The sequence below is a fragment of the Dermatophagoides pteronyssinus genome, unplaced genomic scaffold (genome assembly GCF_027571235.1).
Source record: "Dermatophagoides pteronyssinus isolate colony J.1.1.1.1 unplaced genomic scaffold, Derpt_VIB-CSIC_2022.12 sq0002, whole genome shotgun sequence".
Classification (NCBI taxonomy): Eukaryota; Metazoa; Arthropoda; class Arachnida; order Sarcoptiformes; family Pyroglyphidae; genus Dermatophagoides; species Dermatophagoides pteronyssinus.
In genome coordinates, this window is record NW_027461526.1 from 3,505,516 (window position 1) to 3,533,463 (window position 27,948).

The 27,948-nt window shown below is 27.5% G+C and overlaps 1 protein-coding gene across 1 annotated transcript; it reads right to left on the minus strand.

Moving 5' to 3' along the window:
* Positions 1–26: 26 nt before the first annotated feature.
* On the minus strand, positions 27–27,948 carry LOC113789209 (uncharacterized). The gene is made up of 4 exons (XM_027338715.2): positions 25,642–27,948; positions 4,112–4,631; positions 2,534–4,042; positions 27–2,442 (listed from the first exon to the last, which is right to left on the minus strand). Exons 1-4 carry the CDS (start codon positions 27,667–27,669, stop codon positions 338–340), a joined length of 6,162 nt encoding a protein of 2,053 aa, XP_027194516.2. The 5' UTR covers positions 27,670–27,948; the 3' UTR covers positions 27–337.

Consider the following 27,948-nt stretch of genomic DNA (forward strand, 5'->3'; position numbering starts at 1 on the left):
AATCAACCAAAACTCTTCAAAATTCAAAATTTTTGTTTTTTCGCTTGCCAATCAATAAATACTCTTCAAAATTGATTCTTGCATGCTCTCATTTTTGGAGAGTATTCTCCAATTTTGCAGAGCCTACTTTTTTTTGCTTGTGAAAAAAAATTTATTTACAAAATTCAAAATTAAATTATATAAAAAATTGGCATTTGTATTTAGAAAATGAGAATAGATTTTTAGCAAAAAAAACATGACATGCATGATACACATGAATATATTTATAAATTGACACAAATAATGAAAAAAAAAATTTTACAATGAAATTATTTCATTTTTGGCTTTTCAATGATGCTTATGGATGTAAATCCATCGGTGGTTGTGATTGTAATGGCAATTTGATGATGGGCGTTTTAATTCCACTCATTAGCAATGCATTTTTAGCCAATATGGCATTTTGTCGTGCATCCTGTTTTGGTTGTTTGACTACATAATCCGAAGGTGGTAGCAATTTCGAGGTGAAATTCGTCTGATGTTTTGGTGTTCGAAGTGGTGATACCGTTATGAATGTTGAGACACGACTAGATGATGATGACGATGATGGTGATGAAGATGGTGATGGAGATGTCGTTGTCGATGTTTTTGTTGATTTGAATTTATTTTGACTAAAATTCTGTTTGGTCACCGAAGATGATGATGATGATGATGGAATATTGGATGAAGATTTCAATATCGAACTATTTGTCGATTCTTTATTGAATTTTGATGATGATTGTCGTTCCCATAATGAACCGAGCTCATAGACACGATTACCATTGTTACTGGCCAATAATGATGATTTGGATTTTTGATTTGAATTTAAATTACTTTTTGATGTACGTTTTTGAGCCTGTTTTTTTGATTTCAATTCTTTTATCGTTATTTTCAATGTTTCATTTGATGCATTTGAATGAGCAGTTGCTCTAGGTATGGCTGATTTATTCTTAAGATTTAAATCTCTTTTCATTACAAATGTTCCATTTGAATGATCGATTATTTTAACGTTCTCATCATTTTCATTTGTTAAATTTTCTTTCAGTACATTTGCTTGAATAAAATTAGAATCTGGAGATTCAAATTCTGCATTATTATCATCTCCACAATTGGCAATTGTAGAAATGATTGAAAGTAAATTATCTTCACTACTACTTATTCTACGATCCAATTTAAATGGAAAAATTTCACTAAAATTTGTCGTAAACATTGAATATTCATTGATCGAACCATTATCATGATGATTATTATGATCATCATTCTCTTCTTCAATAAGTCCCATTTGATTTTCATTATTATTATTCAATTGATTGTACAGTATGCGTTGTCTTAGTTCATGAGCCGTTGAAAATGATTGTCTACGATTCAATTTCGTACGTTGACGATGACCAGATTTGGCATTGTCGGAATCAGAATTCAAAATCAATCGATTATAATACATCGCAGCCATTGATAACGTTGATGGCTCTAACGATGGCTTTTCAATAAGAAAATTTTCCAGATCAGATTTCAAATTTCGCAGATCGGCCATTTGATTGTTAGTGGCGTTTGATTTGATAACCGATTCGACATTGCTTTTATGATTTTGGCTTTTTGATGATGATATTGTCTGTTGTTTTGTTGTCATATCGGTCAACTGTTGTGATACAATAAATTCAAAATCTTGATTGGCACAAGTGGTGAATGATGAAAATGTTGATGAAGATGTTCCACTTAAAATAGAGATTTGATCTTCATCCAAATCATCGGCTGTCGGCAATGTTTGATCATCACCATCGCTCATATCTTCATCATCATCATCATTATTATTATCATTGTCGTTGTTGTGATTTGAATTCAAATTTGATTGTTGTTGTTGTTGTTGTTCCAGATTAAATGGATCATTATTCTGTTCAATCAAAGTATCTTGGCTAGCTGAACGTTGTCTCTTGTTATTATTATCGTGATTTAATTCAAAATCATTCAAATCATCATTATTTGGATGAATATTTGACCGAGCTAGATGGCCAACTTCTTCATAGATATCTTCACTTGATTCACCGACAGTACTGCTACTACTATTACTGCTGTTGCTGCTAATGTTACCATTGTCAACATCGTTATCATTATCAAATTCATTGTTATCATTATCTCGGAAACATTTTAAATTTAAATTTTCATTCACATTGTGCAAAATATTCGATTTCTGTCGTTGTCGTTGATGTACCAACTCATCATCATTGTTACTTGCATGTGCATATACTGAGATAAGCTGACAATTGTCGGGTAATGTAGATCGAGCGCTAAACGATCCAGAAGCTTTGATTTCATCATCACCATTCATATCATCATCATGTTTTACTTGTTCTTCTTCATTGGGTAATGAAGCATAAATGGGCTCACCACTACCATCTCTTGCATCTACAATGGAATTGTTTTTGTTGAAATCTAATGTAATTTAAAAAAGCAAAAAAAAGAGGAAAAAATTTGAATTGAATTTTTTGGTTGGAATAAAATAAAATAATAGCAAATTGCATACCATCACTATTCCTAATGTGATGTTTTTTATCATTTGACTGTGGCTGTTGTTGTTGTTGTTCGTATTCACAACTTATTAATGGTGCCGATTCATCAATCAATGATGATAGATTTTGTTTCAACAATAAATGATTGTGATAATGATCAGCATCACCGTTTAATATTGATAATTGTTGACAAGAATTTGATCGTGTATTCGTTTCTTGCAATGATGAAACACTTGGAAGATATACATGTGGTCGAGGAAATTGTCCAGATTGTTGTGGTTGTTGTTGTTTATTAGATGATTTTAGACGATTATGATGAATATCAATATGATCGGATCGATTTTGATTCTTATGATCATTAGCCATACGTCGTCCAAACAGCGGACTATTACGATGTTTTTGCTGTTGTTGTTCATTATCGGATAACAATATGATTTCACTGCCAAATGCAGATGATGCTAATTTTTTATTATAAAAATTATTATACAAAATATTTGATAATTGATTCTGTGCAATTTGTGATCGTTTCAAATTATGACGATTATAAAATGTTGATGCATCGGAATCACTTTTTCTTACGGAACGTGAACGTCCTGTTATTCCATTGATTATATTATCAAATAATTTTGTTGCCGAACGACCTGATTTTATTGCAGCTGCGTTTGAATCTTTTTCATGATAAAAATCATTATTATTATAACCGATATCGGTACTCATTTCATCATTGCTTATGGGCATATTATTAATAGTAACGGTGGTTGATGAATCAAATTTATTTAGATTGATTGAAATTGGACTACATTTTCCATGATTAAATAGTTTATTACTACCACCGGGAACGAATTCTTTCTTATTTGATGAAATCATTTGCTGATTATGATGATGATGTTGATAATTATTTGGAATCACAGAAGTTGTTGTTGGTGTTGATGAGCCAAAACGATTAAATGCTTCAGATGATGATACATTCAATGGTACACTTAATGTTGATTCAGATTTTGGCATTAAAATTGATGAACCGAACATAAATTGGCCATAATATCGGCCACATTTTGATTGTTGTTGTTGTTGATTGGCTGATTGATTAGAAAATAAATAATGACATGAAGCGACCGATGGTGGACGTTGTTGTTGTCGACGATGATTAAATGATTGTTTGGGCGTCAGCAACAATGAATCATAGTTATTTGTTTGCGATTGTTGTTGTTGTTGTTGAGATGTTAATGCTAACGAATAACGAGACCGTGATGCGTGATGATGATTTTGCGATTGTTGTTGTTGGTAATGGGAATTTCGTTGTTGTTGTTGTTGTTGTGAATTGTTTGGATGATTATGATGATGTAAATAATAGTTGTGATATGCATTTCGTGAACTTAAAGAAAGGTCGAGCATTGATGTTGCCTGATGTAGTTTACGATTCATATCTCCATTATTGTTGTTGTAGTTGTTATTATTATGTTGTAAATGTTTTTGAAACGATATTTTACCACCACTACAATCATTTAGTTTATTTGAAGATTGATCTAATGGGAAAAAAAGGGAAAAAAATAAATCATCTTGTTATCGATCAATCAATCAAACCAATTTCATACCGATTTTGGAACATTTTTTCAAAAGATCTAAATCTGAATGATATGATGTTAAAAATGTATTAATGGGTGTTTGATGTTTATTATCAGTTGATGTTGATGATGATGATGTCGATGTTGATGAATTGGATGATGTTTTTGATGCTGATGATGATGTTAACAACGGATATGATGGTGGTGGAAGCATCTGTGATTGCATTACATTACGTTCAACAGTATTATTGTCATTTGTTGTTGTGGTTGTCGATGTAACCGTAAATGTCAATGAAGATTTATTACTTGAACAAATTGATGATATTTTATCATGAATTGAATGATGATGATGATGATGACGATGTGAACGATGTGAATGATGGCTACCACAATGGCAACATGATCGTGTAAAAGCATCACGAAATGTTTCATTCGAAATAAATATAATCAATGGTAATAATAATGCTTCAAACAATGAAAGTGCAACCAATATTAGATCATGAAATGGTGTCCATATTCCCGGTATAAAAATAGCCAATAAATTAAATACCTAATTATTGATGATCAAAAAAAGAATAAAATAATCAAATTAGTTTCATTGAAAAATTTTATTTAAAAATTGTCATAAAAAAAACAATGAAACAGTACAAGAAATTAACGGTCCAGGAAAACAACAACAACAATCAAATTTCCAATTACAAATTGCACGCATCAAAACAGAACCGAAAAATGATGCATACAAAATGATGATGATTTGAAAAAAAAACCGACACACACATCAAATTACAAATAGAGCGATAAACCTTTCTTTTGTTTCATCAACATTCATCATACATTTAAACCCGGAATTGAAAAAAAAAGTTTTTCATTTCAACAATGTGAATCATGCGAAACAAACTTGATGACAAATATAATATATATCAAATAGAAACAAAACGAAAAAAAAAATTCAAAGAAAAAAGAAATGTCAACAACAGCAATAATAATGGATGATGATGATGATGATGGTAAATGGACAAAATTTGAAATTGTTCGGGTATAAAAATTGTAACATCCGGTTTAATGAAAATGAAATGAAAACAATAAAATGATGCTATCATCATCATCATCAGCAAAAATAATCTTAATGAAAAATGTTGGGAACTATTTCTTTCATTTTCGTTTCTCGAAATCCTTGCAAGACATTTTTTTCCACTGATTTGTTTTGCATCATTTTAATATCAATTCAATTCGATTCGATTGATAATGTTAATGATGAATATTGAAACGAAACAATCAAAATTTTGGATAATGTAGTCCAGGCAGTGTATTTTTTTCCACCACCATTACCACCATCATCTTCAAAACAATAAAAATGTTATGGACAAATTTTCTCTTTTATAAAAAAACAAGTTTCATTGACCATTGTATAATTCTAATGGACATTGTCAATTGTAAATAATGTGTATAAGAGTTTTTGTGACAATTTTTTTTTCTTCTTTCCTCTTCAACTGTCATAACCAATAACTTGGTGTTATTCAAATGTGTCAATGTTTCCAACAGAAAAGACGAAAATGTGATTTGATTTTTGACACGACAACTTTTTTTGAAATGATTATAACATTACTATCATTATCAATTTGAGATGATAACAACGATAGGAAATGTTTGGATCAATAATCATTATTGTTCAGCTAATGATGATAATAATAATGATGATGTTTAAATTTACTGTTAGGATGTAGGATGTTTATCATGGCCATCAGCATCATTTCATTGTGGCTTTAAGGCAACAAAAAAAAAGTAGAGAATCGATCTAAAACATAAACACACACACACACACACACGTATGACATCGATAATTGACCAAACGATAACAACAACAACAACAAAAGATTGACAATGAAATATGTTTTTTTTTCATTTTTTCCAGTTTCCTTGTTTTGTATTATATTTGTCATTGTGTTTGCGAACAAGTTCATTCAATTTTAATGAATGAAATCGATCGATTTTTCATTCAATTTAGCCAATGTCCCAAGCCGTTTTTTTCATTCGAAAATTTTTTTCAAAAAAAAAAAACAATTAGAGACACACATTGTGGTAAACTAAAAAAGACTGAAGAATGATCATTGTTCTGGAACAAACATCAACAGAAGAAAAAACCGAAAGAAAGAAAGCCCAAGAATTGTTCCAAAAATTCAATGATGCATCAATTTTCTATTCATGTTGAGTTATGAACAAAAAAAAATTTATGATTTGAATTGAAAAATTTAAATATTAAATGAACAACAGTTTTTAAATGAATTGAATTGAATAGAAATAAAAACCATTTGGTAAATTATCTTGATTTAAATGAATTTGGTTTTTAGAAATGAAAACAATGAAAACAGGCAAAAGTCATTGATTCAAGATACTGAACACATCCAACCAGATATAAATTTATGATGCATGTATGAATTTTTTTTTTTTTTTGTAAAGGAAAAATGAATTTGATTCAGAAATTCTCTCCCTCTGTTTTCTTAAAAAAATCTTTATATAATCTGATCATTCATTTTTTTCGATTTTAATGTGTCTTTTTTGTTTTTGTTTTTCTTTCTTTATTTTCAACTGGATTCAAGATTCAATCAATCAATCAAATTGTCTCGAAAAAAAACAACTAGAACAACAGCAACAAAATACATCAACATCATTTTGTTTGTTCGATAAAAGGAAAACAATATTTGCGGATGTGATCATTTTGATCAGATCATCATCATAATCAGTTATCATAATAATAATAAGATTGTTGTTGTTGGTCTGTTTGTTTGTTTGTTTGCATTTCCACCCGTGTTTACTATTTAGTTAAGATTGGTTTATTTATCATTCATCATTTCAGTTGAACAACAACAACTCTTCAATTATCAAACAGAATGTAGAAAAAATTGTTTATTATTTTGAAACAAAACACAAAAAAAAACTGATGATGATAATTCATCGTGTAATCATCATCAGGATAACAAAACAAAAAAAAACATGATGACATGACACGATGACATAAAGATGATGTCCAGTGTGTGAATTTTTTCTTCTTCACGTTCTAAGCTTTTGAAACAAAACAATCCAGTATATGAGGATACCGGTGTGTGTATAGTTTTTTTTCTTTTCCCAATCTAATATTAATAAATGTAATGGAAAAAAAATGAAATGAAATGAACAAAAATTCCGGAAGCCAAACAACATAGTTAATATAACACATGTCAATGGAATACATAGAACATATCTTGTAAAATATATTTTCATATCTGATTCAAGATATTATTTATTTTTGTTTTTACAAAGATGTTTTCAACGTTTTCCGGTATTTCCGGATGATCGGTAAAGCAGCAAGATTGTAATACTATCACGAGACAATTTACCAGATGAATTTTAATAAACAAAATGAAAATAAATTCAATTCAAATCCTAAAATATTAAGAAAAACAATCTTTCTAATGTGTTTTGTTCATTTTTTTGGAAAAAATTTCATTTCCTTCATAAAAATTAAATTCAAATTCCATTATATTCATTAGATTTCTGTTTGTTTTCTGTCCAAATGGAATCATTGTTTCAAAATCTCTAGTTTTTATTCAAACTATAAACGATTATCATCAAGGCGAAGCAAAAAAAAGTTTTCTATTTCTGTCAGCAAGAAAAATTATATTCCATTTTTCATTTTACTTTCTGTCGAATGACATTTTTTTCGTTGTTGTTGCTGTTGTTAATACCAACAACAGTATCAGCATGAATAAAAGTTTTCTTTATTTGAAAAAAAATGTATGAAAAATTGACCCAACAACAATAACGGCCAAAAAAAATGTAAATGTCATAATATGTTATGTAAGTTATTATTATTATAAATGAATGGATGTGGTTAATATATATAGATTAGGTCATAGTTTTTCCAACAAACATAATAATGTTGATAATCGAAAGAAAATAATCTTGTTGTTTTTTTCTTTGTAAAATCTTTGATTTGATAAAATTTTTTCCCATGTGAACAATGTTTAGCGACACATAACAATGATCGAAAAAAAACATCATTTTTTTCCTCTGTTAATTTCTTTGTGAATGAATTGAATTCGATAATCATCGTCATAGAAAATTATGATGTGATTACAACAACAACAACAAAAAGTTTTGTTGTTGTCTTAAAAAGATTTGATTTGAGTTTTTTTTTCAAAAAAAAAACATTTCAAAATAAATGTAAAAACAATACAAAAGATAAAATGAATAAGCTTTTTTTGTCCATTATTTAATTTTAACATTTTTTTGAATCTTATCGTTCAACAACAGAATAAAGAAGGGAAAAAAACATAGACAATGGATTGATCAAAAGAACGAATCGGATAACAAATAAAAATAAAATTTTGATAATTTTTTGTAAAAAAAAACTTATCTTTGTATTTTGTTGATAACTTTCACCATTTTTAAAATATTTTTTCTTTCTTTCTATTTGACCATTTACTAATTTAGATAGATAGATAGATAGATAGAGAAAGGTGGACAAATGATGACCAGACTTTAAAATCTGGTCAGTCAATGAATAAGACGACAACGATAATAATCATCATCATCATCATCATCAAATAAGGACATTAGAAAATTTTCATTTCATTTTTAAAAAAAGAAATGAAAAAATATCCAAGTTTGGATCATGGCCATGATGGGTTTGTGTGTATTATTCAAAAAAAAAGCTAAATACAGAAAAATTTCCATTTTTTCTTTGATCATCATTGTTGATTTGAAACGACCATTTTCTTCGCATCACTCTTGTCCAATGAAGAAAATGACCATCTTATTTATTGCCCGAAGATGATCAAGAAAAAAAAAGAAAACCTGAAGATGAATGCCGGTAATCGATCGTCAATTCATTTTCATCGACAATGATGATAATAATGTTTTTTTTTCAGTGGCAAGCAACAAACACTTGAATACTTTTTTTCCCTCTCCTTTTTCTAAATATGCAACAGAAACCAACGAAAAAAAAACTGAAAATATTTTGACTTTCGATGATGATGATGATGAAGAAGAATGAATTTTTAACAGTGTAATGAATGAATGACCGATATAAATCATCGGGCTATGGCTAGCTATATATTTGGCCATTTTTAACATGGGATATAAAAATAGCCATCATCATCATCATCATAATAATAATCATCATCATCAAAATTATCGAAAATCATCATGATTTTTTTTCACTATTCTTAATTATGGCCGAATCAATGTTATGTGTTATAGACGGTTTGCTCTATGCTGAAAAAAAATTCGCTTCTCATTCAAAGATTCTTTTTTTTTCAGCCAAAAATTGCAATTACATTGAATGATTATTTTCAATCATCATTATCTACATAGTGTGTGTTCACACAAATGAAATGAAAAGCAAGTGGAAAAACTAAGTCAATAATTCAAAACTTTTACTTTGTTTAGTTATCTTGGACCAAAAAAAAAATAAACGTTCGGAAAAAAATGGCCAACATTTCGAAAACAATCATTTGTATTTTCTTTTTGATTTACTGTTTCTTCGGGGCTCCATTTTTCATGCAGTGGTATCCACATGAATACCCATCAATATGATTTATATAGTAATTCTATTTTTCTTTGAATTTCATGACCGAACATGATTTTCATCATCATCATGTTTTGAAATAATAATGAACAATAAAAATGGATTGAAACCATCATCATCATCATCATCATCGAGAAGAATAATGGTGATGCCAAAAACAACAACAACAACAACGCCGAATAAGACAATCTCTACATAATTTAAGAGAAAAGATTAAAAAAAACATTTTGGAAAATCCTCATAAAAAATAAGCCTATGAATAGAAAACAAAAGCAAAATCAAAACCTGATCATCAACATCATCATCATCAGTTATTCGGCTAAAATAATTGTTATAAATATAGATATAAAGAGAAAAAAGAAGAGAAAAGATATCATCATCATCATCGGTAATGTTTATGGTAATCTTTGTCGGACCTGTAAGAATTAATCAATTTTTTCAGGGGAGAATCTCATTTTAATGATCAAAATTTTAATAATGTCATTGGTTATTGGAAATTTTTTATTTTTTTAAAGATAAATGTCATGCTGATATAAATATTACAGTTGAACAAATTACAATGATAAAACAAAACCGAAAAAAAGAACTACTTTCAAAATCAATCGTTCAATAAGTCGATCAAAATGAAAAAAAAATTGCCCGAAATTTTCATTCTTCAACAATAACGGTACGATAATAATAATAACAACGAAGAAACTGATTGACAAACGATTAGTGTCACAAGTATACAGAAATCGTTTCCTATTTGACAAGCAAATCATTCACATTATTTCTAAGTGTAAATGACAAATGAAAAAAAAACAAAGTTTTCAATAAAGCAAAACCTTCAACACTTTGGCAAAGTTTTTGTTTTAAAAAAAACAAACCATTCATTATCACAAATTTTCTTTATTATTTATAAATGATAATTTGATTCGATTGGATTTTTTTTATTGTTGGTCTTATTTGATCCAAAATTGATCAGAAAATATTCTATATTTATATTATATCGAGAAAATCGAATGAATCTCAATATTATAATGATAAGAGACAAGGGAAAAAACAATGGATAAATTTTCATGAAATAAAATATCGAAACAAGATGATGATGATGATATCCAAAATGAAATATAAGACGACGACAGGTGGATTTTTTTAAAATTTCTTTCTTAGGTATCACCATTATCGTCGCCATATCATCAATCGAAAATCATTATGTTATGTTATCATCATTAACATGGTGATGATAAAAAAAACATTGAAACACAAGTATTTTTTTGTTTTGTTGTTGTTCATTTCGTTCATTTTTGATGCGTGGTCGTTTGTCCTAGATTTATATTATATATGTCTATATCTGGTATAAGGATCGACAATCATATCATCATCATTTGTTCGATCTATATATTTTTTTCAAAAAAAATGATTGAGAAAATCTGATTGATCTGACAATGTAATCATCTGATTAAATTGAAAAAAAAGAAAAGAAAAGGATCCTAGTTAGTTTTGAATTTGATACGATTTTTGTTTTCCAGTTAATCATTTGAATATTTCGATTAGCTTCTGTTTTTTTTTTGTATGGCAATCTATTTCCATTTCATTTTAGATCATGAATGGTGATTGTATTTATTGATGATGATGATGATGATGATGATGGAAACACCGTTGTCATACGAAACAAATTTGGTTAACGGTTTTTTTTTCTCTCTCTCTTTTTTGGCCAACAATAATTTGGTTGATGATATGCGAATAAATATCGTATTGGTTGATTGATGGATTGATGAATCGATTGCACAAAAAAAACAGAACAAAATGATTGATCAATAATCAATGATGATGATGATGATGATGCCCTCAATCTAAAAATGAATGATGTGATCAATATGGCCCAATCAAAATGATTTCGAAAAAAAAATTCATCAAATTTAAACAAATCATTATTGATTGGTAAAATCAAAATTATAACAATGAACTAATGACAATGATAACGATAATGATGATATCAATAAAATAAACAGCGACATTGATTCATCAATTTGATTTCTCAATCAGCAACATCATGATGATGAGGATGATGTAAAACAATGATAATGATCATTATAGTGAAAACAAAAACATTTCCATAATTATCATTAGTATGCATCATCATTACTAGATCAGATTCAAACTAAAAAAAAATCAAATTCCCTCAACATATTACATAAGGAAAAAATATTTCAAGTCCAAGTTTATTATCGATAATAATAATTTGCATATAAACAAACATTTCAAACAAAACAAAAAATAACGAATCACGAATGATCCATATGAATCGATTTCTATTTTATTCATTCATTCATTTTTTTCGTTGTGATGTAATGATGATCAATAATAATCCGGGCAATAAGTAAAACGAAAACGAATGGCAAACAAATAATGAATGGAAGATACACGTTTCAATCAAAAAACAAAACTTCGATGAATATAAAAAAGTTATCCAGTGCAGTGCAGTGCAGTTCAATAATGTTATGCAAAGTATACCAGGATCAATCACTTCAAGTCGAAATAAACCATCAACTTTTGAAACACAAAAAAAATGTCAGGATTGTTAATTTGCATCGAGTTCATCAATGATGATGATGATGATGTTGAGGTAAAATACTAAAATCAAACAACTTAATCAATCAAATGATGATGATGCGGATGATCATCATCAATAATGAAAGAAATCACTTTTTTTTTGATCAATAATCAAATTGGCTATTGGTCATATCATCTAGATTATTTATTTTATTTTATTTTTCCAAATGGATTTGCATTTCAAAGTGTTCAAATTGTATTGCAGCAACGACAAAAAGATGCTCTTGAAGTGATGAGGAGAATGAAAATTGAAATATATAGGCGTTGGTCACGTTTTTCGTAGAAAAAAGAAAGAAAAAAAAGACGATTCCATTTTTTTCCTACACTTCTTTCCTGTTTACCGAAAACATTTTTATTATTGATCGATTCGATTGATTTTTTTTTGTGTGTGTGTTGGACTTTGTTTCATTGTATATCGATGATTTCATTAACCAATTTGTTTTACCAAATGGCAACTGTTTTTTTTATATTCTTTTTTTTCTTCTTCCTTTTCTGTCATTGACACAAACACATGAATGAAACGAATATCGAGGTTCGAGGTCGATACAAAACAATGATGTATTGATGAAACAATGGATCAATCGATCGATCGATTGAAATGTTTAGTAAAACAAAACAAAACAAAAAAATCATCGAAATGACGACAGAGATATTGATGATCGTAAGGATCATGATGATGATGATGATGATCCAATCGTATTTTTTTTCCAAAAAGTAACAATCATTTCTGTTTCGTTTTTGTTGCTGTATTTTGTCAATTTCAATCTATTTTTATTTTATTTTGTTCACAATTTAATGAAACAAAACTTAGGACTCAAAAATAAAAAAAAACTTATATTTGGCTTCTATCATCATCATCATCATCATCATTATGGATTATTCGTGATTGTTCAATGCTAATTGAAAAGTTTCCATTTTTAATGTTACTATAGTTTTTTTCAAGTTTTTTTTTCATTGTTAAACATCATCATCGAATGATGAGAAAGAAAATTTCAATTTAAAAAAAGAAAAGAAAAAAAATCCAATGCCTAATTAGAACAACAATTTCTGTCTTACATTTGCGGTATTAATTGATTTTTTTTTTTGAAAAACCAAAGTAAAAATCTTTAGCAAAAAAAAAGTTCCAGGGAAATAATTTTCCCTGAAAAATTTCCCTCATTTGCTATTATAATAACAAATTTTTTTTTATGAATCATCAAGATAAAGAATGATATAGATAGTGAAAACAAAACAGGAACAAAGAAAAAAACATTTGCTACAAGAATGAGAAAAAAAACAAAGTAAGTGAAGTGTTAAGTGCATATAGAAAAAAAAACTTAACAAAAGTCAAGACAAGACAAGTCATCAACCAACAACAACAACAATATTTTCATTCAATGTTAACACCGAAATGAGAAAAAAAAATACAAAGAATCGTTATTGTAGTTATTGTCTTATATTTTCAGGATTATAAATGTGCAAAAATGAACGACCGATCCTGGAACAATAACAACTGAAACGTATAGATGCACAAAGAAAAAAGAGAAAACGATGAATGAAATGGTTCAGAAATGATCATGATGATGATGATGATGATGATGATTTGACTTGGTTCGAGTGTATTCAGTATATGTGTTTTGTTCATGTTTTCAACTGCTTGAATTTTTTTATTATTATTATTCGAGAATTGAATGGCCAAATGTACCATTCAACAAAGATGTTCAAAAAATGTTAAGTACATTGTGTGAATAAGTTTTCCACTTGTTTTTTCTTATTTTGAATGCTTCATGAATCTAACGTTCCTAAAAATAATGTTAGTCGAAAAAAAAATCGAAAATCCATCCAATTCATAAGCACAATATTGCCAAGGGAACCAAAAAAAACCAGGCGACATGAATGCTGTATAGAATATTAAAGTGAACATTCACTATATATTTCCAAAAAAAAGAGGATCAAAATATAAAAAAAATTGGTATGGAAAATTCGTATTCGAAACAAAAACAAACAGCAACCATCAAATAAATCAAACAACAAACGACGACGACCATTTGAAGATAACAACCCAATATAATGATGATAATACGGCACAAATAATGAATATAAACAGACTTAAATTACGAAAAAAAAGAACCCTGAACATGTAAAAAGGCATAAATATATGTGACTTGAATATATAAAAAAAAGCTGTAAAAAGACAAAAAAAAGTGTCAAAGATCAATTAGAAAAATTAAATAGCAAACAAAGATATAACCATATTGTTTATATTAAAGAACCGTGATATAACGATAAAAATGCTTATAGACACCCATTTTATTATTCTTCAACAGCATTTATAATGGAAGTGACAGGCGAAAAAAAGTCCCCCCATAATACTTTATCATATTTTTTTTCTCTCCAGTGACAATAGCCTTATTGAATTTCAATTGACTGAATGATAATAATAATAATATGAACGAAGCTAAAAGAAATATCAAAAATGTAAGACACAAGAATCACAACAAAAAATTGACAATGATGATGAATCACGTGTGTAATAATAATCAACATCATTATAAATGATTGCCAATAGACGGTGACGATTGTTGTCAAAGTTAATTTACTTGTGCTATTGATGAAAGAAGAATATTGATCAAGAAAAAAAAAGAAAATTCCATCATAAGCAAATAATTTAGGCTGCTGAATGATGATCAAATTACTTGATTTATAAATCCATGATAAGATATAATTTATCGATCCTAACTGTGAATTTTTTCATGCTGTGTTAGTATTTGTTATGCGAACAAAAATGTAAGATGAACCCTTGACGTTCGAAATAATGACAAAAAAAAGAAAGATCCGAATGAGACAATGTTCTAATGGATGCAGCGTTTTTTTTGCTTGCTTGCTTAGAAATATAAAAGGTCATCAACATCATTCATTTATATATGATGATGGCATAGGGTACGATAGTCATCAAATTAAATTATTCTTTCACGATTCTGATTTTGGTGATTCCTAGCGGAAAAACAAAATTTGGATGCACAACGAACAATGAATGATGATGTCGATAGTAAGAATTCTTTCAAGTCAATAAATCTAAAATGGAATGAAGAGAAAAAAGGCATTTTTGTTAAAAAAAATAAGGAAAAGAATTTTTAAATTTCATTTTAGTTGTTTTTTTTGTTGAAAGAATGAAAAAAAATGAAATTAATCATCGTTCATAACGATTATGATAATGATCGTTTTTTTATCTAAATCATAATTATTATGAATTTAGTGATGAATGATGGATGATGAAACAATAGTAAACGAAATAAACAATAGGAAAAAAATAACGAACAAAACCAGACGAGACATTTTTTGTTTTCCTTACTTATTGATGTCAAATGTAAAGAAAAGAAATGAATAATTTCATCTACAACTAAGATCTAAAAGTCGGAAAATAAAATACTAAATGTCTTAATCCTGTTATTATCATTAATGTTGAATCGAATATTTAATTTGTCGTTTGAATTGATAATTTTATTTTTTTCATTTATAAAAAATTAATGATAATTAATCATAAATTATTATGAATCAAACATTAAAAACTAAAGCTTGATGATGAAAATGAATTGAAATGAACATTCTATTTGATGATTATTATCATTGATTCCTTAATGAATTAAAGATTTACCAACATGGTTGATTGCATTTCATTTATTTTCCATTTGGTCTTTCTTGGATAAAGTTCACTTGAAAATCATTATCATTCATTTATTTGATCATAATTCAGTAGAATGTCGAAATGATAATGGAATTGGAGAACTTTTCGCTCGAATTCCAAGATATTTAATTGAAATTTGATTTAAGCTACAAAAAAAAATATTTATTTATATGGATTTTTTTAAAAAAGAGAAAACAGATAAATTCTTTTATGAATGAAAAAAATAAATTGATAATGATTATTGTTTGAAATGAAATGGCAATTAAATCTAAATTGAATTCATTGAAATGGATGATGATAATAAAATGAAAATTTTCAGAAGGAAATTCTTTTCATTTAACTCATTATCTCATTGTTTTCAACAGTCAGTTGAAGAAAGATATTTTTGACTTTGCTCAAATTGGATCAAATTTTGATCAAAAGAATAAATTCTATGATTATAAATGGATATTTGACAAAGCAGATGATGATTTTTCTTCTCATACAACCATCATACTTAAATAGCAAAAAGATTGATTTAGGAAAAAGCAATTATGATTATGCAAATTAACGCCAAATAACACGCAAAAAAAAATTGAATGATTATAAAACTGTGAGGCCAATCGACAACAACAACAATTTAAACAAATAAAATCAGATTTTGGGCGATTTGACGAATTTGAAATATAAATTAATGTCTCGCCCAATATAGAAAATGATAAATATCATCGTCACACACACACACACACACACGCACTCAAACATTATTCAAACATTTTAATAGGTTAATCATCATCAGATTCATATGAAACGTGCAAAAATCGTTTAATCGTTTTCGGGAACATAGAAAAAAAATGAAGGAAAAAAACCGATTCCAAAGACAAAAGAACTAAATGAAGGGAAAGAGAGAATGATATTAAAAAAAGGAAAATCGTTCATCATTTATATTTGAATGAAAGGGAAATTTCTCTTCTTTTTCTTCTTCTTCTTCTTCATTGAAGATCAGTTTCTTTTGTTCTTTTGTTTTTGTTTCAGCCTGATGATATATGACAACAGACAAATATTGTCAAAGAAGTATAAACAATTCAAAGATTCAAGGCTTTTTTACCATCTAATCTACATAATAATAATCATCGTATATGATGTAATCGAAAAATAAAAAATTTCAACGATGATCATCAACAACAATATCATAAAAAATTTGAATTTACACACGTGTGTGTATGTGAGTGTGTTATATTGTGTTATCGGGCGCGTTCCATTTTTGTCGCTCCCAGTTTTTTGTTTTTTTGTTTTCTTTGTTTCGAATACAATCATTTCAATTCATCGAAGGTATAAAGATCAATGTGTGACAAACATGAATGAATGAATAAATGAAAAAAAGGATTATTTAACAAAAACTTGAAACTTTCAATGTAATAAATCAAATCGGAAAAGAAAAACAAATATAACGAAAAACCCTTTTTGATATAAAAGTAATTAATCATTGAATTTGTGAAAAGAAAAGTTTTTTTTTGCGAAATTCATTCAATACAAAAACAAAATAGTTTGAATGATTTTTTTTGTTGTTGTTGTTGTTGAAATAACCAATCATTATATAAACATTAATTGAACAGAAAAAATTCATTAAATAAATAATTGGAAATAAATTGAATGACAAAGTGGAGAAATAAACCAAAAATATGACAAGATTTATTCAAGAAAGCAGGAACTGTTGAAATAGAAATTATTTTTTGAAAAATTTATGATTGATTTTGTTTAATTTGTGTGAAACGAAAATGAAATAGAAAAAGAAAACAAAATGATTACAGTTGTTTTTTTCTGGAAAAATAATGATTATCCATCGATCTTCAAATCAATTACATCAATCAATGGCCATCCACATGTATTTTGGAAATTGGAAAAAAAATTCAAATTTTTTCCATAGAAAAAAACAGCAATTTAACAACATGCACGATTTCAATGAATTCGTGTTTTTGTGCAAAAAAAATATCCCACAGAAATGATTTATGTGAAAATTAAACAAAAAAATCAGTGATGATTAGAATCAAGATTATGGGATGACACATCATTTGTTGGCCCATCATAGTCACCTTTTTTAATCGGTCAATTATTATTTTGCAAAAAAATATGATCACTTTGCATACAAAACAATGAATAAATTTTATTTGATTGATGAAAATTATGCTGATGATGCGAACAAATTAAATAATTTTTTTTCAAAAATTTTCGTTAATGTTGATGTTTAAATGGATCGGAGAAGATCTGTGACTAGTACAAGTATTTGGATGAGTTTTATAATTGCTTAAAATGATGCTAATATTAACAGATATATTTTAGATGTCTTTTCTTGACAAAAAAAAATAATTAAAACTTTGACAATCATAAAGGTCAGCGTAGAATCCATCATCTAATCTTTTACAAGATAACCACTATCATCAACATTTGTGTTTTTCTATCTTGAAATCAAAAAAAATGTCAACTTAAACAATTGAAATAGATGGCCTCGAAACCAGAATATTTTGTTTTCAGATACATTCAACAGGTGTCATTGATCTATAACATATTTTTTTTAAAAAACAAAATTGGATGCATTCAAGAAAAAAAAAATGATAATGATAGAGGTGCGTTTTCTTGTCGCTTTTCAAATTATTTCGCATGACAAAATAGTTTGACACAACGATTTAATTTTGAGATTTCTTATGTTATTTGATGATTGCTAGAATCGGTCAACAAATCAATGATTTAACAACAGATATATTTGAATTGAAAAGGAAATGGATCACGATGGTGAATAATGAGAGAAAAAAAATCAGAAACTTTTGGACCAAATCGAACAAAAATCCTGAATATTATGAATGAGCACGAAAAAAAGGTCATCATCATGTTCATTGAATTTAATCTTTTACAAATGAACAAAAAAAATTTATGCAAAGATTTGACCATATGATTCTATCAAACCATTCATTGAAATGATTATCATTCGAAATTGACATTCGGATCAATTTTTCTTTGAATATATTTTTTAGAAAAAGAAAAATTTTTTTTGAAAAATAAATTTAACATAATTTAATTATGATTTATTGCGGATCAAATTAACAAAAAAATTGTTATTTCAACAACGACAAAAACGAAATTAAATATAAAATTTCAATTCGAATTGAATTGAATTGAAATTCATCCATCCATATGGTACATACATTATTTGAAAATCATAATGTATGTCAAAAAAACAACGACAAAATGTATAATGGATCGGTGTATGTTTGTGAGTGTTTTTTCATTCATTCAGAAAACCAAACCAAAAAACACGAAAATTGATGACAAAAATTTTAAATGAAACAAAACACAAGAAGGTCAACAGCAACTACATGTATCAAATCTCATTGATAATATCATAAGAAAACAATTGAAGAATTGTCCAACCTATTTTGTTTTTTCTTTATTCCCTCATCATTTTGTTGTTGTTTTGACCAAAAATTTATTTGTAATTGAATTACAAATTTGTTGTTGTTGTTGTTGAAGGATAAATTTCATCATACTGATCGAATAAATACAACAACCGTATCAGATATTGTAACAAATACTTTAATATTCACCCTGTATTTGAAATACAATATCTATCGATTTTTTTCTCATTTTGCTGAGAAAAAATAAAATAAATTCAGACTAAATAATAAAAAAGTTGCCAAATACTGTGTATACAGGTTTTCACAAGAAAAAAATAACAGGAAACTTGAAATTTATTTGATTAAAAAAAAAGAAATGTGATTTCTGATGTGTGAAACACCGAAAATCATTACCAACACATCGAAAAGAAAAGCCAAAAACATCATCAAACATTCAAAAGCCGAACAATAACAACAACAACAACAACAACAAAAATCCAAAATCCGAATGATTTTTCCAAAAAGTCATTCGGATACAGATTTTTTTCTATTGAAATTTAAATTTTTATGTGTGAAATATTCATTGAAAAAAAACATTATCATTACCATCATGATGATGATAATGATTGTGTGCTACACAAATATGTTAATCTTTTCGTTAACCTCGAATAGATTTTCTTTTTTTTTGCTATCGGCCAAATATTTACATACAATAATATGACGATATGTTTAAATAGTCGATAAAGGAAGAGAGATATATACGGTTATTTGATTATCAATTGTTTTCAATTGATTACAATGATGATAATAATGTAAATTGAAATTCAATATAATTCAATTTTACACTTTATTAATATTTATGATTATAATGATAATGAATTGTCATTAACATCATCAACATAATGGGATTATTCAAAATGTGAATAATGTTAATTAATCATTATTTTTACTGATCGAATCTTTTGTTTTTTCAATACAATAAAATTGCAAATGAATAATAAAAGAATTATAGAATTTCAGAAAGAAAAACAATGAAAAAAAGTTTTGCTCGAAACATTCAATCGACCAATCAATCAATCAATCCTTTTGTCCATCCCAGAAAAAATATGAATGAAAAACATCATGTTATCAGTTTATTTTTTTGTACTCACTCACAAAAAAAATGACAATGAAACAAATGAAAAGAAACAAAAAATCATTCAAAAACAATAATGGTGAACACACACACACAAAAAAACATATAATAACAAAGCAAACAAAACATCCTAGGTTATGTAACATACTAAATAATCATTTTATTGAATAACAACAACAGAAACTGTTACATTACCAAATACATCACACATAGAGATGATGATACATTTGTTTCATTTGCACAAGTTCAACCTAATCAAACAAATAACCACAACAGGGTTAATTGCTTAAGATCAAATTTGTTATTTGTTTAGTTTTTTTTTCAAATAGAATTCTTATTTTAATCAAACAAACATATGTTTCGTGTGTGTGAGGTCTTTCAAAAAAAAACTCTTAATTCATTCATGTTTTTCTCCCTCTCTCTTCCCAGTTCATCATCTTTTTGATTCTTGGTTAAGCTATTTATAGAACAAAAAGAAAATAAAATGTTATTCGATTTTAATCATCATCATCATCATTATTACATTGTGTAAACATTATATATGAACAAGTTACCGATGTTTTTTTTTGGTCATTATATCGAGAAAAGGTGGAAAAAAATGAAAAATTTTCTCTGTATACGGATATTGCGCCCAGTTTTTTGTTTTCTTCTTCAAACATCAACCCAATTGACAAGATAGACACGCACAACATACATTTATAAATTTAAAAACAAAAAAAAACCATCATCCTTTTAGATATATAAGTCCATAAGGAACATTTGTAACGGTTTTGTTTCTGTGAAAAAATAAACACCATATTTTTCTTCCTATAGATAATGAATAGGAAAAAAAGATGGGCGCGTCATAAATGAAATGATAAATTTTGAAAAAATTATTATGACAAAATAATTGAACGAAAAACAACAAAACGAAAAACAAGGTAAAGACAGGTGTGTGTGTGTGTGATCATCATCTGTTGATTATTAAACGAGAAAGAAAAACGAGGCTATAAATCTTTTGACATGAATAGGATTTTCCAAAAAGAAAAAATTCAAGATCAATCAATCGAATTGAACCTGAAGTAAATTAATGAAACAAAAACAACGGAAACAAAACAAAAACAATGATGATGATCAAAATTTTTGATCGTTCATGATTATATCAAACACTGACAACAACAGCAACAACAACGATCATCATCATCTGATGATGATGGTCATGTTATATAACAATCTTTGTAGAGGACAATTTCATTAGCAGCAGCAGCAGGCAGGTAGGTCAGTTGAATCAGAAAAAAATCCATCATCATCATCAGATGAAAAAAATGTGTGTGTGTGTGTGTGTGTGTGTGTGGGATTGACCCTTTTTACAAAGAAATTGAGAAATAAAATTTCTAAAAATAAAATTTCTTTAAAATTAAATCTCTTTTTTATAAAGAATGGAATGATAATCAAGATTTACACTGAAATATGATCAGTAAAGAATTATTATCACATTGAAATTATTATCATCATCATCATCAAAAGACAATTAGAATGATGAACAACAAAAAAAACGGAAATGGTCGGCTGATTTTTTGAAAATTAAATCCATATGTGTGTTTGAAATGTTAAAATAAAAATTGTCATTTTAGATCATTTGAGTTAGAAAAAATTATGCCATATTGTTTTATGATTATAGACTTGAACATTTTATTTTTTCAAAATTGTTGTTGAAATGTCAAATGGTATATGCACATTGATATGATCAAGATTTCCGTATGTTTTTTGTTACATTCATTCATTCATTCATTCACATTTATTTAACAAGTCATGACAAGTTAATCATCATCATTTTTTGCAAAAAAAACAACAACAACATGGATAACGTAATTATAAATCGGATCAAAATTAAATGCACACACACACATCTTGATCATAGATGATAATGATAATGATATCCGACACTATTAACTAACAAATCTAACAGATAAACTGGAAAGAAAAAAAAATTAACGAAATGAATGTAGCTTATTTCAATGTTTACAGATAATAATACAGGTGGCGATTATATCAAACATAAATATATTCGTTATTAACAACAACAACAACAAAAATGAAAATTACATATGTATAGCAAGAAATAACTCCGGTTATATTATCTATGAAAAAATACATTAATTGTCACTTTGTAGATTTTGGTAAATCCAAAGCAAAAAGAAAACGTTCAAACCGATGATTTTAATGTGTTTTTGATTGGCATTTTATTTTACTTTTTTTAAAGAAAAAGGAACAAATCCTCAATACCCAATGGTCAAACATTTTATTTGGGTGTAAAAAAAAATTTTCGATTAATGGAAAAATATGAAAACTAATTTTGTTTTTTTATATTATAAATATAGAAAACCATTTCAATTTAAAAGTGTAGGCCATATTCATTCATTCATTCATTCATTCAATGATTGATTGATTGACGGTTTTATTGAATAACCAAAAAAAAATGGAAAATAAAAAGTGAAAAAAACAGGGTTAACACCACCACCATATTCTAAAGATAAACGAAAAAAAAGGTTAAATTTGATCTACTTTTATCACATTTTTTGAATGAATAAAAACCTGGCTAATAACAGGCTATACCGCAACATACAGCCATATACCATTTATCCATCGAAAGAAGAATGAAAAAAGGTTTTAAAATTATTATTTTTTCAAAAAAAATAATAATCATCACCGACGAAATGCTTAAAAAAAATCAATTTTTCATCTTTTTTTTTTTTGTTGTTGGAAATGCATTATTATTGGCAGGAGAAAAGACAACCGATTGACTGACCGACAACAACCATCATAAACTTCAAATTTATATCCAAACATCTCCCTTTTAACAAAACAGAGAGAAAAAACAATCAATATTTATTTATTATCAGCTAGGTCAGTGAATTGTTGGTGATGATGTAAAATGGTGATATTCAACAACAGATAATAAAAAAAATGAACAATTTGGTCAATCCGAAAAGCGAATCAATGCCGAACGGCAACCAAACTAGGAGAAATGGTAAAAAAAGTATGTCGATCCGAATCAAATTGAAAATTTTGTGAATTTTTTTCCACACTGAATCTCAATGTTGAAGCATTCAATGTTTTGTTTTGTTTATTTATCATTTTTGAATATGAAAGAAAAAAAAACAAACATATAGATAAGAAATTCATTCAAATCTTGGATTCATGAAGATCTTGTTGTCAATCCATCTTTTTTTTTGGTCAATGTAATCAATCTATTCAATTCAAATATGATGGATGAATGAATAAATGAATGAATGAATGAATGGATAAACTATCCCGATTTGGATAATCTGAGATCATCATCATTGTGAGTCAAATATTCAAGGTTGAATATCGTTGTTATTGAAGAGAAAAAACAATTGAGATCAATGGCAAACAAAAACGAATACAAATAAATTCTTTATCATTATGGATTTAATATGAAAAATAAAATACAATTCAAAATTGAATTGGCCAAAAAAAATATGAAATGAGAAAAATAATGTTCAGGGATTAAAGATTGAATTTTCTCTTCTTAACATTGATGATGATGAGACATTTTCTCTTCATAATGATGATGATGATCATCATCATCATCAAATGATCCTGATGAAGAGATTTAAAATAGATAATGATGATGGTGGTTATCTTATATTTTTTTTAAAACCAAAATTTCCTAAAAAAAAAGATTAACTATCAAATAGCCAAATATGGAAGGAAAGTTTACTTCAATCATCCTGTATATTTAGCTCTAATAACCTATCTATATTTATCCATCAAAAAAAAACACACAGACACATTGCCCTGAAATTGAACTTGATTTTCACAAATGTATACATCATTATTGATGATGATGGTGGTGGTTGTATGAATGATCTATTTTTGGGAATAAAAAATTTTTGGTTTTTTTATTTATTTAAGATACTGGTTTAGATGATTCATTCATATTTTTCTTAGGATATTAAAATGATTGAATTTTATATTTTCCAAATAAAAAAAACCGTAATGCATAATAGAAACATTATTATTACTTTCTATTAATGTAAAGAAAAAAAAGAGATTATATAACCGTTGGTATATAAATTACATTAAAAATCAATAATTCAATTTGAATAGATTTTGTAAGTGTGTGTTGGTGTCAGATTTAAAATCAATTTGAGTGAAGAAGAAAAAAATTTGAAAATTATGTTCTTTTATGCAAAAATTCCAAGAATAATGTATTGGAAATTGATTTTTTTCCCATTATTTTAAAGAAAAAAAAATCAATGTTGAAAATGTGAACGATGAACGTGTGATCATCAATGATGATGATGATCATCGTGATCATCTGAAATCGGATATAGAAGGAAATTGTTTGAAATTCTTAATAAGGATGTATGATGTTTCCGAGGAAACAATGATTGTTGTGTGACTATGGATACATTGAACATATGGACAATTTTCCAAGATATTTTTTCTTTTTTAAAATTGAAAAATATTTTCCTTTAAAATACATACGATTCAAAAATATTACTAAAATAAAAAGAAAACATATTTTTCCGGAAAAAAATTTTATAGAAAACAAAGATAGTAACAATAAATGGAATGGAAATTTGTCGTTTTTGTTTCGAAAAAAAACCATTGCAATCATCATTATTATCTGGATGTCAACATTGATGGTGATGAGAAACGCAAGAATCGCAGAAAAAATTTCTATTTTACTATGAAAATAATGGTTATAAATGAGAAAAAATTTGTTCATTTTTTTCTTCACATCAGCTTATGATATATGGAATTTGTTTTCTGAAACAACAATAACGACAACTAAATGTGTTCTGTTTTTTACGATCAGCTCGAAAAACAAAATCTAAATAGCTCAATGAAAAACATACAGAGCTAAGATGGGATGCAAAGTTTTTTCAATTCAAAATGGAATTCTACCATTAATGAATTAAAAGTTTTTTTCTCGTTAGATAAAAAAACAACCATAATAATTTCAATTATTCAGAAGATGTGTAAATGAAATCGAAAAACGAAAAAAATGAACAAAAACCCATCAAAATGTAAATATAGCAAAGAAAATAAAACATCCAAAGACCATTTTAAGTTTATAATCCTCATTTCAAAATGGATAAATTTTGTTTTCTAATGTTTTTAAGTTTAAAATAGAAATTTTATACAATGGGAAAAATAGTTGAAAATTTGTTACGGTAAAAGTTTTTTTTTGAAAATTCTATTTGAATTTAAAACACTTACCAAAAATGGACCATGATTAAAGGCAAAACAAAATAATACTGGTCCAATGACCGATGACCATCGCAAATCAAATGCCGAATTATTTATTCGTTGTTGTTGATGTCGATTATGCTGATGATGATGTTGATGATGATGATGATGATCCACAAATGAATCATTTAAAATATTTAATTTTGATTGTGAACCACTCTTTTGATATGATAATCCATGATTATTAAATGATTGTTTTAGAAATGAATAAGAATCGGCAGCAGTAGCATTGATTGACACATCTAATGGTGATAGAATCATTGATGAAACACCGACACTACCACCATTATTATCGAAGCCAATTAAATTACTATTATTACATAATGTATTGATGGCACATTTTTGTTGCTGTTGTTGTTGTTGATGTTGATGTGGTATATTATTATCAATCAAACGATGTATACTATTATCGGTTGTTGTTGTCATTGATGTATATGTACTTGTAGTACCGTTTGTTGTTGGTGATGTAGCTGATAAAACGGTACTACCACTATTTCCATTTAGATGGACAGATGTTGGATCATGTCCATCACCGTTATCATTATTATTAGTCGAATTTATTAACGATATCATTGATGAATCACCATTATTATATTGTTGTTGTTGTTGTTGTTGTTGTCGATGATGATGAAAAGATCTATTTGAATTATCAAATAAATCATCACTATCATTGATTTTCAATGAATTTCCCATTTGTTTCATTTGTTGTTGTTGTTGTTGATCATGATGTTTGACATTGGGATAATAAAAAGATGGAAGTAATGCTGTTTTACCTGTATTTATCGATGATTGATGATTGACAGCAGCAGCTGATACATTGTTGTTTGATTGTTGACCAGCATTATTGTTGGTCAGATTGGCAAATGATGAAAAACGAGATGGTAATGGTGATGATGTTGATAATGATGATGATGTAGATGTTGATGAGGATGTTGTTGCAAACAATGTCGATATCGATTGTAGATTTTTTGTTGCTGTTGTTGTTGATGATGAATTTTTTGTCATTGGATCATTATTGTTATTATGATTTTTTGGTCGATTTAATTCAACATAAAGAAATGCAACAAAACAGATCAAGGTTAACAACCCATAGATTGCGATAAAAAAGTAGCTATAATAAATGTCATATATCAATGGATTATAACTGAATTGAATCATTGAATTATAATAGCTCGTTTGATTCAATAATGTTGTTGTTGGCTTGATTGCAATCGTCGATATTGTGCCATTCTCCGCTGCCGCCGTTGTTCTGTTATTGTCATCGATAATGTTTGTGGTTTTAATTTCAGTTGTTTCTATAGTTGGCCATGATCGATCAAAATCAAGCGATGAGGATGTAGTTGTTGTTGTTGTTGTTGCCGACATCGATTGTGACCGATCAAATTGATGATTCTGGTGACTGATGACAGCAAACGTACCGAATACTGCCGAAATTAATGCCAATGTAATCATATAGAAACGAATCTGTGAATGTCGAACAGAGAAACGATATTGATATGGCCATTTTAGAATAAAAGCTCGATCAACAATCAATGATGTGATGATGGCAAATTGAAAAAATCGATTTGATGTCGATAACCATAATAGTATATCGTAAAAATTCCAATTCGAATGATCATCATGTTGATACATTGACGTATAACTCCATGAACGAGGTAAATGTATTATGGTACTTTTGATCGATGATATCGACAATAATATTATGGCATTCGGTAATTCTTGTATAAGAATGGCAGCTAATAATATATCTAGGGTACGCCATTTTCTTCGATATGTATAATGTATTATGGTTGAACATATGATCAATATAATCACTAATATAGTCGTAATACATATGCCTAACCATCCGTATGTAATCCATAAATGTTGATTAGAATGAAGATGATAATTATCATTAGCTTGTAATAAAGCTTTCGTATTCAACAATGATGTTAATGTAGCAGTTGTTGTGATATTATCATCATCAACATTCATGTGAATAGAATCTGTATTTAACATGATGAATAAACGCTATGTTGATAAACATTCGACACATCAAATTGTCGTATGTTAAATTGAATTTCAATTTCAATCATGAATATCATTTGTCATTACTGTAGAAATTGATTCAGAACATTTTTCATTTTCTTATTATCATCACCATGCTTGACGAATTGACAATCAATTATATCGGATATTGTGATAAGAACAAAATCATTTCATATTGATGATGATTTCAAATACAATTTTCATTTCATTAAAAAAACGAAAACAAAAACTGATTCTTTCAAATCAAAT

Coding starts and splice junctions, on each gene's coding strand:
- LOC113789209 (XM_027338715.2), bottom strand. CDS start 27,669: ATGTTAAATACAGATTCTATTCACATGAATGTTGATGATGATAATATC. Junction 4,632..25,641: donor TTAATCATGGTCCATTTTTG/GTAAGTGTTTTA, acceptor ATCAATAATTAG/GTATTTAATTTATTGGCTAT. Junction 4,043..4,111: donor GAAAAAATGTTCCAAAATCG/GTATGAAATTGG, acceptor TTTTCCCATTAG/ATCAATCTTCAAATAAACTA.